This window comes from Charadrius vociferus, unplaced genomic scaffold (genome assembly GCF_000708025.1).
Source record: "Charadrius vociferus isolate BGI_N301 unplaced genomic scaffold, ASM70802v2 scaffold163, whole genome shotgun sequence".
Classification (NCBI taxonomy): Eukaryota; Metazoa; Chordata; class Aves; order Charadriiformes; family Charadriidae; genus Charadrius; species Charadrius vociferus.
The window spans coordinates 2,777,751-2,793,083 of record NW_009648332.1 but is presented as its reverse complement, the minus strand read 5'-3'; the positions used below and the strand labels follow the sequence as shown (position 1 = coordinate 2,793,083).

Here is a 15,333-nt window from a genome sequence, read left to right as displayed (position 1 = left end):
AAGGTGTCCCTGCCCTTGGCAGGGGGGTTGGGACTAGATGATCTTTAAGGTCCCTTCTAACCCAAACCATTCTATGATTTTCTATCAAACTTAGCATTGCTCATGATGAAAAAATTGTGTAAACGCTGTCAGGATTACCCCTAGGTCTTCATTGCTTTTTTTTAATGCTAGATCATCATTTTGGGGGTGGGTGGTTAATGCTGAGGTTTTGGCTTACTAATGACGCCACAGCTGTGCGCAAGAGTGACTTTTTACTTCTTTGGCTTACTAATGACGCCACAGCTGTAAAAAGTCACTCTTGCGCACTTTGCTTGTTTAATTTCTCTGCTGTCAGAAGACTGATCTCAAAGACACACCCTGAGGCCTGTAGACTGTTACCATGTGGACTTTAAACACCTAGTGTTTAAGGTAAAGATAGGAACATGGCAAAATGTTTTTTGAAAGGGCTTTTTAGATGGATATGCAGCACCACAGTAATTGCTGTGGAATCTAGGGGACATGCTGAAGGGCTGTCTTTATTTTCAGAGGAGGGTGATCGTTAAAATGATCAATGGTCATAGTTATTTTGGTGTTTTGTTTCTTATAACTGTTTTCACTATAAAAAAAAAAGAAAAGGTTGTGCTCTGGTTAAGACACTTAAGAGTTCAGAGCTGTGGAAGGCATACTAAATTCCTCTGAATTAATTCCATAAATTAAGAAACAATCCTCTACCCTGAACTTTAACTCAAAATTAACCTTAAATAAATTAATAATACATTCTGAGAGCGTTGATGGCGTCAGCACATTGAGAACAATCTGGTATCGAAACACTGTGTTTAAAAAGAGTATGTACAAACTGAATCTTAATTTCTGATTGATTTAGGAAGTGGAATCCAGGGTGTCTGGTTTTCTGATGCTGATCTCCATGTTTAGGGTGAGATCTTTTCATGTTGCTGCTGGAGCATGACAAACATTTTTAGTGGCATGTAACCTCTATGTCTTTGACCTGTTGTAGGAACTACTGGAAACTTCCCCTAGGAACTGCTTTTCTTACCTTTGCCATTTGTAACTCACAAAGCATCTCATGCAAGTTATGTAGTGATACTGAAAATGCATTGTGTTGTACAGTATACACCTGTATTGTTAATGTCATCTACAACTGCATGGAGGAGAGCTACAACTGAGGAGTAATAGATGCCCGAACAGAAAAGAATATAATCATTAATATGTACTTGATCTATTCAGCTTTAGGACAGCTGACTCTGCTTAATGTTTGGATAATGGTGAGCAACCTCTTTGTCCTGCACTGCACTGGTATTTAAAAAGAACCTTAAAACGGGGCTAATACTGACTTAATAAAAAATAGCACAAATACCTGTTTCTGAAGAGCCTTTGGGTTTGTATTACTTCGTCAAATAGATTCAGCTGTGGCGATCATTCTTAGTTCGATGGCCGTTCACCTCAGCCCCCTGTAGTGCATTTCTGTTTTGTCCATTTGGCTCGAGGTGTTCCAAGTAAAAAAGCAAAAATGAGGCTAGAACCCAGGTGAGACCTCTGACTGTAAGGACATATTCAAAATCCATATTAAGCAGAATATTGCTTGCCTGTGAGTTTTGTTTGAGCCAAAAAATGATAAGGAAAAATTTGCTTAATACATGCATATATACGCAAACATATAAGGACACTCTAGTTCATGCAGATGATAAATACCATGAAAAATACTTATTGGGGCAAAGCTGTGCTTTCCAGAACAAATCATTTTGCTGATAATGAATGATTTTACTTGTGTGTGTGGAGTGTGCAAACTTCATTAATGGATATGACCAGTAACTAATGAGAACTGCATCTTAAAGTCATACTGGTACATGCTGTTCTCATCCTGGTGATCTTAAGAGTTTCTGCGATGGACATATCTGTCTGCTGGTGTTTTAGGAGCTTGTAGAGAAGCTTTGCAGTAGCTTGAATGTAAAATTCTTAAAAACATCCCGAGGCACAATTCTTCTCATCTCCCTGCAAGGCCACAGTAGAAGTGACTTTTCACTGATAGCAGTGGTATATAAAGGCATTTTTATCACTAGAGGATGGAGTTTGTAGAATTTAAGACATCGTCTCTCTTCTTTCCTTTCTACACCTGTCAAAATTGTAAATGCACCCAAGTAGTAATAAAAAGATTCTTGATCCTTGGACTCTCTTCATCTGTTACCAAAAGATCACTGTTTAATTTCACCATAAGTCAGTGTCTTTGGCTTGGGCTGCAGAACAGTCGACTAGAACACTGAAGGCATCAAATGGCCCAGGAGAGGATAGTAAGTGATAGCTAGACAGTATTGCAATTGGCTCTTTATTTCATCATGAGAATTACTTATTAGGAAAAGACTTGAAAAGAAGGGTGGAAATAAGGAAACTGTATATACATATAGTGTCTCACTGAATGTCTGTGGAAGCAGTATAAAGTAGCTTCTGTCTGCAGAAGTATTATCTTGATAAAATCTCCATGTACTGCTGTATGTTTGGCCTGCTCCTTTGATGCCTTTGATACTGTGTGTAAATGAATTCATCTGTAGTTTTCCTTTTGCCCTGGCAAAGATTATGGAACAACTTCTCCAATCTTGATTGGAGATTTACTGCATCAACACAAAGGCACAACAGTGATCACAGTACTCCACCCTGCTCTACAGAGCTGCTAACAGAATTGAATAACATTGCTTGCCTGTTTTTTATCCATTTTTTATGGACACGTCATCCTTGGTGAGAAGTCTGACAAACATGTACTTTGTTTCAGACTGAAAAATAAAGCTCTAATAGTGGTGGTATTTGAGGAAAAAGGAGTTCGTATGGGCTGCCTGGACTCTTGGAATCCCTCTTTGTGTGTGCATGTGATATTTATGTGATATTATGCTTATCTAGGAATATGCGTTGGAGAAGTTTTTTAATCTCACTGATGCCAGTTACTGCATGAAGTTATTTCTGATTGTTACAAACGCAGTTTAAATCAGACTCAGGAGTAGTATGCATAGGTAACATGAAATGTCACTGAGAGCCAGATGTTCAACTGCTGTGTGATGACACCGACCCTGATGAGGGCAATGAAATAATTCCAGTTTATGCAACTTGAAGTATTTGAGCTCTGAACTTTTCTTTACAGTAAAAATATACAATCACTCCCCCACCTGAGTACAGGTAACCTCCAGGCTGTTTGTACAATGAATTTCTTTGTTTTTCTCTCTTCTTAGTGTTGGAGCACTCGTGGGCCTGTCAATAGCAGCAGTGGTCCTCTTTGCTTTTATCATCACTGTGTGTGTTCTCTGTTATTTGTTTATCAGCACGAAGCCACGCAGCAAACTAGATACTGGTTTAAGCTTACAGATGGCAGGTAAGACCAGTTGTTATTGACATACATTATCTCCTGCAGAAGAAAAGTCTTATTCTGTCTTTAAATGGGAGTGGAGGAATCCAACAGTGTGTATCTGCTTTCTGATGGGGACCTCAAGATGTAGTGAAGCTATCCTACTGTTTTACTTTCTGAATGAAATCTGTACCAAACTCAAATGAAAAAAAATTAACACAAGCTCAGTGTATTTTAGTAGTAGGAAAAGTGTAAAACTTCTCAATACTGAGTAAGGGTGAAACAAACAAGTCCCTTTATCAGGAAGAGGCTTAATCAGTTAGTTGCTCTGGATTTCCTGTCAAGAGTACATAAACATCTAGTAGTGATTTCATTCTAGGAATAAGAATCTCAAAGGAGATTTTAAGTGTATTTGCTTGTGGCAAGGAGAGATCTTTTTTTTTTTCTTTCTTTCTTCCTGACATAAGATCCAGTCTTAGAAATCTAAAACTCTTTGCATCAGTCCCAGTAGTCCATACCTTTGTGCCTAAACTGCGTTGGCGGATGCCTGCAGGAACAGTGCATGTAGCCAGCGCTAGCACATTGGCATGGAAAAACCTGTGGCTGCTGCTCCATTTCACTACACTTGTGAAATCTGACTGCAAGTTTTGATAGTGGGATGTGGTGTGATAAGTTTCACCCTTTGTCTTGGACTTCCTAAATATTTAAATATGGCTTTGGTGATTCAGCCAGTAAAGGAACCATTGTTCTTATTTAGGCCTTGGAAATTAAACAAGTTGAAAAAGGGGAATAATTCTTGGGGAAAAATTCCCCTCACCCCAAATTCTTTTTTTTTTTTTTTTTTTTTTTACTAGTTTTTAAATGCTTCTATACCTGAATGGCAATAAATGACAATAAATGACCCCTGAGTTATTGTAATTACAGCCTATTATACAGCAGTAAACCCCCCTCCTGAGCATCTAGCTAACATGGTCCACTTCATACCAAACTTCTTGTGTCTTGTTTTGTTCTCCAGACAGTGCAGACTTTGGTCTAAAAGTTGTTTATAGGGCTGTCAGGAAATGCAAACCCTCCCTTTGGAGCTACATAAGCTGAGCAAGCTGCCAAAGTGAAAGTCACACATTGAGCAAACTGCTACTAATCTGCAAATTGAAAACTTCACACCTGTCCTGGAGAGAGAAGAAATAAGAGCTACTACCTAGAACAGCCTAAATAAACTCTTGGGTGGGATTAACAAAATGCCTAGTGATCTTTTACAAGATGGTTGTGTTCTAATTATAAACTGGCATTATGCTTTTGAACATGTTGCTGTTTAACTTCTTTCCTCAGGTTTCCCTGCAGTGGCATCAGCTCCTAATCCATTGCAAGGACAGCAGTGCGGGTTTTTTTCATGCTTTGTGTTTTTGTGCCAGACCCGTTAGGCATATGGGGAGCTGGGATGGGGGCAGGTGCTATTGCACTGCTGCTGCCGAGTGATTCCATCTTTCTCTACAGACTTGAACCCTGCTGCAAAACCATATCCTGCTTTGGCATTAGAGATCCTTCCTTTCTTACTATCCTGGGGTGAACAACATCCCAAGATCCCCAAATGATAACCCAGCATTCACATAGGCATCCTGCCTCATGATTCCAGGTGTTAGGACTCCAGGAAGCTGAGAGATCTTTGCTTTTTCCTAACTATCCCTATGTTGTTTTGAGCTTTATTCAGACTGCATTACTTTGTATTTAAACACTGTTTTGATTTTGCTTTCATCCTGTGTTTTTCACTTTTATTATTCTGCTTCTTAGGCTGCTCTGAATGACAATTATTTCACATCTGAATTCTGATAGCTTTAGCTGTTGATGAGGTGGACTGCCAGAAATTGAAAGCCAGTTACTTTGCCAAGGTTGAGAGATCTTTGAAAATGTTGAAGGATTTCATTGACAAGCCTGAGTGCTTATCTTCATCATACTGGGGTTTCTTTTGCATGGAAGTCATGCAAGGTCTGAGTATCTTATGAGATGGCTGGTTAGCTGCTTTCAGGCCTGAGGAACAATAAAAGCAGCCTCTCCTCCTCTTTCAGTTCTTCTGAGATTTGAGCATAATCATGTATAGGCAATAAAAATGAATTTAAAAGATTAAAATGGTTTTTAGAAGCTTCAGAATATTTTAGGCCTGAGGACTGAGTTTTTACTGTGAACTCAGTTCAGCCCTGCTTTTTCTGAACCAGCCTAATCTTGCCTTTAGGTGAAGGCTGTGTCACACGTTGGGTGTTGTGCGATGTCTGTACCTCTGGATCATCGAGAGAGCACTCATTTATGAAAGCAATATTTTTTTTTTTATTATATTCAGTTTCACCCATGGTATATCAGCTCAGTTGGAGTTTTGTATTTCATTAAACATACAATTGATTATTGTATGCCTTTTCTACCTCATGTAGTAGTGAAAGTTGGTCGTTGTTCTGTGAGCTCATCCAAGGTCTCCTAAATATAGAAGTGGAACTGTTGAAAGTTTACAGAAATAATTGCAAGATCAATCATAAATCTAACAATAAACTTCATGTGTAGCCTTTGCTAAGGTTTCTCATTCTGCACAAGGCAGATCAGCTGGAATTTGCCTATATTTAGTCTTGAACAAATGGTCTGCAACAGCATCGATACAGATATTACCTATGGGGTTCCTGAGTTACTGAAGACTGTTGTTAGCCCTGGCAAAAATTAACATTGTAATCTGAGAACCGAATTTTAGGAAAAATGAACTCAGTCACTGATGTAGACCAGGAGTAACTACTTAAATGTTAATGGAATTATACTGATGTAAACTGTTGTTACTAATTCCTATTTGTAGTATCATATTGTGGAGTGTTTTAGGAAAAATGAACTCAGTCACTGGTGTAGACTAGGAGTTATTTGTAGTATCATATCGTGGAGTGCAGGGCAGATCCTCTATATGCAAGACAGTGTGTACAGGCAAATGAGTAGATACCGTATCTCAAGGGGCTTAGCGTCTAGTTTCTTATCAGATCTAGTATTTCTCAATAAAAAGTAGCAATGTGCTTTATTTATCTTTTTCAATGAAATCCTCTCCTTTTACAGTCAACATCTCAGCTCTACATTGCTTTCTTATTGTTTGTACTCTGCGTCAGAATGCAAGGCTCACCTAGGATTTGGCGTGTGGGTTAATGGTCTGCCTTACTGAAGCGTCAAAGTGCTTCCCAGTTTTTCCTCTATTTATCCTCACAGCTACCTTTCTGAAGGAGGGAGATGCTATTAGCCCCATCTTACAAGGAGACAGAACTGCAGGGAAGTGTTATATTTTTAATGCTTTGTGTGTCAGTCTAGACATTAATGTCCAGTGGAATTTTGAAAGGACATCACTAACCAGAAGACCTTTGTCCTTTTGCTTGATACCTCATGGTATGGCTCTAAGACTAGCTTGACACAGGAGTTCTGTGCTGCAGAGAACTGAGCCATCCTTTTTGAGACCAAGGTGAATATTCAACTCATTGTAGCATACTTTTTCTTAGCATAGTGAACTTGCTTTTTAATTATACATGTTGCTCAGTAAGCCTTTCTGAGAGAAAGGATTTTTCACTCAACTCATTGTAGGTGTTTCTATTTCTCCCATTTCAAGGCTGGAGAACTATGAAAGTGTTTCTTCTTGGTAAACAAAGGCCCCAAAGAAATCCAAGCCCCAAGAATGCAAATGTTACAGATTTTCTCAAGATAAAATGGAATTTGGTCATATGCTTTGTTCTCCTCCTAACCATAAAACTTCTCTGTACAAAAGGTTGGAGTACTTGTGGCCTTGTAAATTACTCATAATTGCTGGGAAAAATGTTCTTTATTAGAAGAGATTAATTCCTTGTTCTTACAAAGCAGTGACATCGTAGTATGCAAAAGTTTATGGTTTCATTTCATAATAAGGAAAAACTCAGCTTGAAAAATAGCCAGATGACCTTCCTGCCCCTTTCTCTCCTTAATTAAAGATTCCTCATGGGACACTATTCAAATATACAAAATATTCAGCTATAAAAGCAGCAAACTCACACTTTCTCCTCCTTACCTCAGCTGAGTTATCTGACTATTGGTTCCAAAACCATATAGCTGCTGTCTTAATTCAGAGACACTTCACTTGGTTGTTGGAGTATGCATTGATAGCTTTGCTTTCTAGGTTTATCAATAATTTCCACTGTATGGTCTTTCTGCAGCTAGCCTTAAATTTTCCCAGGTTAGGCTACTTTTCTCTTTGCCAGCCATCTGCCTCAGGTACTTGTATACGGGAAAGATCAGCCAAATGGGCTCAATTATTAAAAAAAAAACCCCACAACAAACCACAACATAATTTTTTTTTCTTTAGGAAATGAAGCAATTTCCTATTTTGGAGCTGGGAATTCAAGTTTAGTGGAAGGGGTAGCATTAGCTCAAAGTTGCATCACTAGGAAAGGTTAAATTTGGAAATATTTAAATTGGACTCCTTCGCTTTTAAATTTCCCAGACTTTCTTATAGCAGTAAATTTTTGGAACTCATTAAGATAAGTGTTTGGGGTTTTATTACCGCAAAGATAACTGTAGGTGCTGTAAGCTGTTTTAGATATGAAATCTAGACAGGCTTCAAAAACAGGGTGTCTTCCTCTATAACTGATAACGAATTTTTTTTTACTTTTGGGGTTTGTTTTTTTTGATCATGGCTGAAATAAGTCACTGGTTGGTTTCAACTAAGATCTTGGCTTAAATATTATTGTACAGATATTTTGAAATGTCAAGCTATCAAATCTCATGTTGATATTTTGAAACCAAACTGCAGGTTTTTCAATTCAAACAATAAAATGCAACTTTCAAAACACTAAAAAAAAAATCATTTGCCCAATTTACTTTATTTCAGTTTTTGTAAATGAGAATATTAGAATTCTCGACTTTTCATCCTGATTGGATATAGGGAGCCTTTTTTAATCCCTTCCCCACACACTTCCTTGAAGAGAAGTACCCTTATGCTTATCTTTTCTTTTCTCTTTGTTGTCTGTGTTGGCCCAAGTAGTGGGAAAGTGGAAAATGAGGTCAAAGACAGTGTTGGCCAGAGGCTAATGGGAAATCGAGGGGAAACTCGGGCTGAGAGGAAGACTGATGAGCTCCATAGGGAGACTTAGGTGAGAAAGGGAGCGGGGAGACATTTTAGAGCCAGTAGATAAAGGAGAAACTGCAACAGAACAAGGATCTGGGTGTGCCTTGGGAGCATGTGGAAGAGGGACAGGGCTAATGGGGTTGAGAGCAGCAGACCAGCGAGGGCACGATGCTTGAGGGGATGGGGAAACTCCTGAGAGGGCCAGGGAGTGGAACAGTGGCTGTGGGTGGGCTGGAGAGCAGAGGTGGGATGCTTGGGGAGAGATATGAAGAGGGAGCCTTGCAGATGGGAAGCATGCGCAGCATTGGAACAGTCAGAGATTTAGGGCAGAGAAAAGAGATAGGAGGGACTCAAAGTATGAACTGAGGTGTTGTTCATGGAGACGCGGACTAGCATGGGAAGCATAGTAGCAGAAAATTACGAGTGGAAACAGAGTGAGGAAAGCAGGAAGGGAATGAAAGCATGAATATAAAGTAAGAAAGAAAGAAAGAAAGTTCAAAGTGTGGTCAGAAAAGTCTTTTAGAGCTTTGCTTTCTCTGCTGTCAGCAGGTATAAGTGAAAATGACTGGCAGAGTATCTCTCTTCTCCCTTCCTGACAGTGACTCACTGCAGACTGCTTTTGCTTTGGTTATTCTGATCAGTTGGGCAAACTCAAGTTGTCTGCACTGAATCTAAAGATTCCAGCTCTTCTGCTCCAAACAGGTGTCTGTATCAGTTACCTGGTGGAATTTTAATGACCTCTTGTTTATTTTAACATACGAAGTTGTGCTCTGAGAAGGGCAATATTCAGAAACTGCTAAACTTCATGACCAAACACTCAAAAGATGGGAGATGCCAGAACTTAAGATTTTCTGGGCAACTGCTGAAATGCCTAACTAAAAACTGCTTTATTTGTTCCTGTCATCCCTTCAACCTTTCTGTAAAACAAGGGTGACACTTCTTTCATGCAAAGAAGTATTGTGAGCGTCCCCCATGCAGTGCTTTGGGATCACTGGATGAAAGGTGCAGGGAAGGCGATAGTGACTGATGATGTTTGGAGAGAGGTGATAGTTTGATATTTCTGATCTGTTTTCTTGAATATGGGATTTTTTCTGCCATTGCTTTTAGGACACACTCTGATTCCCTGCTATAAGTCCTACTTACATCACAGTGCTGCTACCTTAAACTGCTTTTCATCTTGATGTTTATTCATTTTTAACACAAATTAATTATAGGATCAGGAATGGAAAGTAAAATGGCTGTGGTCTCTCCCATCCTCTAAAGATTGTAGAGGAAGATTCCAGGAACTGTGTTTTTTTCTGGTGCAGTGGGCGCATCTATGTATTACTACTTGCAACTAAAGGAAGAATAATGCTGTTAGTTTTACTAAAAATGCTTTTGTTTTACAGACAGTGAGACCAGAGGGAGTTCGATATGTTAAAAAAACAGAGGCACTGGATGGATTCTACCAATGCTGTAATGAAAATCGGTACAGTGAGAACACTTCTTTTCATCATATTCTGTTGTATTTGTATATCCTCTGCTCTGTTTTATATGTGGTGATGCAGATATGATAAGCATTTCAAAATGCCATGATTCTTTATGTGGGTTTTTAGCTTTCTGAAAAGCACTAGCGAACTGTCTATTTGATTTACTTCTATATTGCTCTGATGCTGTCCTTGCGCAGGGAAGTATCTGCAGAGACTTGAACAGAGTCCTTCCGCAGAGAAATCTCTTCTTGATTTACTTCTACATGAGTACTCCTTCATGATTTTGTGCCAGAGATCACATTCCCTTTATGCTGTCTTTGTCCTTGCTCCGATGCTGTCCAGGATGCACCAGAGCTTACTAAGGAGGCAGCCGTTGTTACTTATCATTCAAAAGGAATTCTTTAGCAATGAACTGCAAGAAAGGCTCCTGTGTGACAAAGGGCAGTGAAGTATCTGGTGGATAGTTCAGTCATATTCTGCTTCCTGGGGATGCTGCCTACAAATGCTGAGTCAAGTCTGATAGGGAACTGAAGAGAATTATCTTGCAAAAAGTGAAGTTTTATATGCTGACTTGATTTTTATGCTGAAATCTTGTTTAAGGGTCAAACTACCTATGGCACAGACCATACAAAATGTACGCCAGTACAGATGAATTGTACTTCAGACTTAAGAGGAATTTATGAATAATGCAAAAGAATTCAGATGGCATGAAACATGTATTTTACTTTCTGTAGGGGGTGAAAGCTCATGGCTAAACAGCCACAGAATGTGAGAATAGCCATAGATTGGCAATGTCTGTCACAGGAAAAAAAAAAGTGGGCCTGTTTGCTTAGCAGTTGTTCTTAGAAGGGCAGGAAAGTAAATGTGTCAGAGTTCCCTGCTTCATGTATTTTCTCTTGTACACTTAAAAAGCCACGCTGTGCATCATAAGTGCAAATGTGTTTTTCTCAGCACTTTTATTATCAGCATAACAGCCTGGTTTGGGCTGCTTGTCCTCATGAAAATACTTAAGTGTAACAAAACTCATTCTGAAACTCTTAACCACCTCCACACTTTTTTTTTTTTTTCCTGTTGCGAATGAAATGGCTTGTGGGAGAGAAATGCCATGGGAAAACTAAAAAGGATCCTGCAGTCAGAAAGCCATCTGTAGTGAGAAAATCCAAAAATATCTGTGGCAGGCATTAAGTACTGAGATGAGACCTCAGTTCAGGTCTGTGAATATGGCATTGCTTTCTGAAGGCCACAAGTCCCTCATTTCCTCGTGCTTCAGTTTGCCTGCTTTCCACCGTGTCATCGAGAGTGGTGTTTATGGAGTGCCCTGAAGTGTAGCCTGCTAACCACTATTGCTCACAGGAAGAGAAACAGAGGGAGAGAATTGAAAGGCCAGCTGCAAAGGACTTTTTTGTAGGGTTTGAATGCATGCATTATATAAAGACCAAAAAATTTAAAAGCTTTTTTTGTGGAAGAATTACCCATTTTTTCTTGGCCCAGTGAGCCTGGCATTATCATGAAGAGTCAAAATACTTGAGACCTCTTTTTGGGCTAAACCCAGGAAAACTATGCCCTTAGCCTGCGAGCCTTTTTGCTTCCAGATGCAGAACAGAGCAGCTGGGAGCTTTCTGTGGAAATGGAGAGGGAGGCAAGGATCTTTTCTGAACTTCAGAAGATAATCTGGTTAAGCGTTGGTAGAAATTCTGGGTCTCTAATTGTTTTTCGTCCTCTGCTTTTCTGCTTGTTGTGGATTTCATGCCCTCACCTGTTACGGGGAGCCACGTCACAGTGTGTTGATAAGTCAGTGTCCATGAGTGGCCGTAAACCTCTCACTGCTGTGAGGAAGCTACATGTAGCAATTAGGTTTGATTTAGCATGCATACTTCCTCTGACAAATTCACTGGGTTTTAATTAGGAACAGGACCCCCTACTATGATTCTATGGTTCTACACCCTTGGAACTGATGTAGTTCAGCATAAAATTCAAGCTTGTTTGCATGCTCTTTTCCAGCAAAATGGCAAACACAGGTCTTTGCTTTAAAAAGGGAAAGGAGAGGACATAAACGGCTACAAGAATCACTTCTAACTTGGAGTGATAAGTTAGCAAATTATTAAACAATCGGGTTACGCACAAGAAAAACTTGACACAGATTTCATGAAGACAAATCATGACAACAAGTCTAATTTCTGTCTTTGTCAAGGTAATTTTGCATGTCAGATAAGTAGGAACAAGTGGCTATGACTTACAGGTCTTTATGAAAAGGCAGTCAAAGAGAAGTTTATAGTGTCTTATTCTCAAACTCATTTTTGGAGGGAAGGATGTCTCAGTACTCTGTCCCAGTTGAGTAGTAAGAGCTTGGCTGAAGGACTAAAGGGCATATATATAAAATTTATGGATGACACCACCCTGGGAAGTCTTGCAAAACTCTGGGGGAGAAAACTACCTTTCAGAATCATCTCTGTGCCCTGGAGAAATGGTCTGAAATAAAAAAGGTGAAATAAAGTAAAGACAAAAGGGAATACTGTACTTAAAAGCAAGAAATCAAATCCTCAATTATACCTAAGGGAGGATAACTCACTAAGTGATGTGGGGAAAAAAATATCTGGGGATTTACAGTATGTCATAAACAGAGTATTGATGTTCTGGGCTCTTCTTTTAGTCTGACATACTAAAGAAGGGAACTGTGTATAGGATGTAAGGTAATAATTTGCTCCAGTTAGCACTGGCAGTACCTCCGTTACAGTAATGCTCTTAGTTGTTGATATACTGCTGAGGAGAGAAAACAGAAAATTATGAAGATTTTTGGAACAGCAGGACAGGCTTAAACTGGCTTAAGTCTAGAAAAGAAAAGATGAGTGGCAGTGTTCAGTTATGTGGAATAGAGGACAGTGATTATTTTCCATGTCTGTAGCAGGCAGTTTAAGTAATGTGCTGAATTGAAGTACATCCAGATTTAGTAACAGAAAATCTTCCAGACTGTAAGGGTGGAAGTAGTACTGGACCAGCCAATGAGGCACCTTGTGGGACTTTCTTCCAAGGGCATCTTGAACAAGCTAGACTCACACTTGTCAAAACTGAGATAGATGAAGGATCTCTACAGCCTTAGTGTACTGGGGGGCTGTGTCTTAGTCCCAGGCATCCCTTAGGCCACGCCAGCAGCCCCTGGCTTTTGGTAGACTGTGTCCAAGTCTGGGAAGAAAAGTCTGTCAAGCTGCTCTGAGTAGAGACAGTCTTGGGTGCTGTGTCAGGCTCTGCGTGGGTCTGCCCCAAGTCTGGAGAAAAAGTGATGGCCATAATAGGAACATCTGACCTCCTTTCTGATCTGGTATTTAATCAGAGATGCTGTATGTGGAGATAGAATAGAACAGACTATTTCAGTTGGAAGGGACCTACAACAAACATCTAGTCTAACTGCCTCACCAGTTCAGGTCTGACCACAAGTTAAAGCAAATTATTACGGGCATTGTCCAAATGCCTCTTAAGCACTGCCAGGCTTGGGGCATTGACCACATCTCTAGGAAGCATGTTCCAGTGTTTGACTACCCTTTCGGTAAAGAAATGCTTCCTTATGTCCAGTCTGAACCTCTCTTGGCACAGCTTTGAACCATTCCCATGCATCCTATCACTGGATACCAGGGAGATGAGATCAGCGCCTCCCACTCCCCTCCTGAGAAAGCTGTAGAGGGCAATGAGGTTACCCCTCAGCCTCCTTTTCTCCAAACTAGCCAAGCTCAAAGTCCTTAGCCGCTACTCATAGGACATTCTTTCCAGCCTTTGTTGCCCTCTGGACACATTCAAGTACTTTAATATTCTTCTTAAATTGTGGGGCCCAGAACTGCACGCGATACTCAAGGTGAGGCCACACCAAGGCTAAATACAGTGGGATAATCATCTCTTTTGACCAGCTGGTTATGCTGTATTTAATGCACCCCAGGATGCAGTTAGCTCTCTTGTCTGCCAGGGCACACTGCTGACTCATATTGAGCCTGCTGCCAACCAGATGTCAATACTGGGGGACGGTACAAATCTAAGTTCATATGTATGCCCTGCATGTTTTGATTTAAGTTGGTGAGGAATATATAATCAACCTCAGAGCCTTAAGCAGAAGAAAATCTAGAATCTACAAAAAGTGTCACTGAACTCAGATAAGCGTCATTCCTCTCAATGAACGAGTACTGAAGCGATGTTCTTTGCTGGTTAGGATGCTCCTTGCTGCTGGTTGCCATCTGCCTTGAAATCCAAGATTTCACACTTCAGGACTTCTGTCAGTAGCTGAATTAGCTGTGATTTTCTGGCCGGATTTCAGTGCATGTCCATTACTTTTTTGCATATTCAGACAAACATCTGCTTCTAAACTCATCTGTACCAACAGCTGTTGTGCTTCACCTAAGAAGCAATCCTGTTTTAATGAGCAGTAGAGTGATTTCTTTGTATAGAAATGCTTCGAGTGTAGTTTGTGATATATTTTTGTATCTGTCAGCATTAAAGGCAGACATTGTGAGCATGTCTATCATTAAAAAAAATGAAATGCGTAGTTTAACATAGATATTAGTGGTGCATTGTCCAAGAGGCACTGCATAGAAAGGTTAGATTAATGACTGTCTTTATCTCCTAAACCTTTTTTGTTTTGTTTTAGCACCATTGTGCCTTGAAATCCTCATTTGCACAGCAGAGGAGCAACAGCAGATCTACCCATCCACATACATCCCCAGAGGAGGCATTTAGTGTTTTATAGTTGTAGCGATGCCCTTCAGAGGTGTGATTCTTCACATGATAAAGATTAGGAATATAACGAGATGCTTGGAATGAAGTAATCCCAGTGAAATGGATTGAGCTGTATGGTTTGTTCTGGATTTGTTTGTAGGATCTCTTTACCAACTCTGCCGTGCAACAGAGGAAAAAAACCTTCCCCTTCTCAGTCTGTTTCTTAACTGTGATTGGTATTTTGCAGATACAGAGCTGCATCGTTCACAAGGCCCTCATCGAAACGAGCTGTTGACACGGCCAAGTGGCTCCATGAGATTTCCTGAGCCACAAGGATGAACTGTGACTGTGAGCCCCGAGAACCAGACTCACTCTTCCAGAGGTGTTTCCTGGCTATTGCAACCACTGTTGATAACCAGAGGCCAATCTGAAGCTGTGCCAGGGTTATGTATTTGTGTATGGTTACTGTACTGAGAAGTAGTGTATTTTGAGTTGCACATACCAGTTACTGCTGCTAGTCATTTTTGTGCAAATTGTTGTCTTTACCCTGTGCATTTCCAATGAGATAACACAGTTGTCAAGCAGAGCAGAATTTGGCACACCATGTTAGACCAAGCTTTATTTTAAGCTTTCGCTGTGTGCCATCTTAATGTGGAGTCTTCATGTCATGAATATGGTCGCCTTTAGCCAAATGTGATTGTTCATTGCACAAACATATGTGAACACAGTACCTCAATAAAATC

General features: G+C 40.0%; 1 protein-coding gene across 1 annotated transcript; it reads left to right on the top strand.

The window, feature by feature from the left end:
• Nucleotides 1-1,507: 1,507 nt before the first annotated feature.
• FAM159A (family with sequence similarity 159, member A) lies at nt 1,508-15,021 on the top strand. Its single transcript, XM_009884828.1, has 3 exons — nt 1,508-1,524; nt 3,213-3,352; nt 14,918-15,021. Exons 1-3 carry the CDS (start codon nt 1,508-1,510, stop codon nt 15,019-15,021), a joined length of 261 nt encoding a protein of 86 aa, XP_009883130.1.
• The last annotated feature ends 312 nt before the right edge of the window (nt 15,022-15,333 follow it).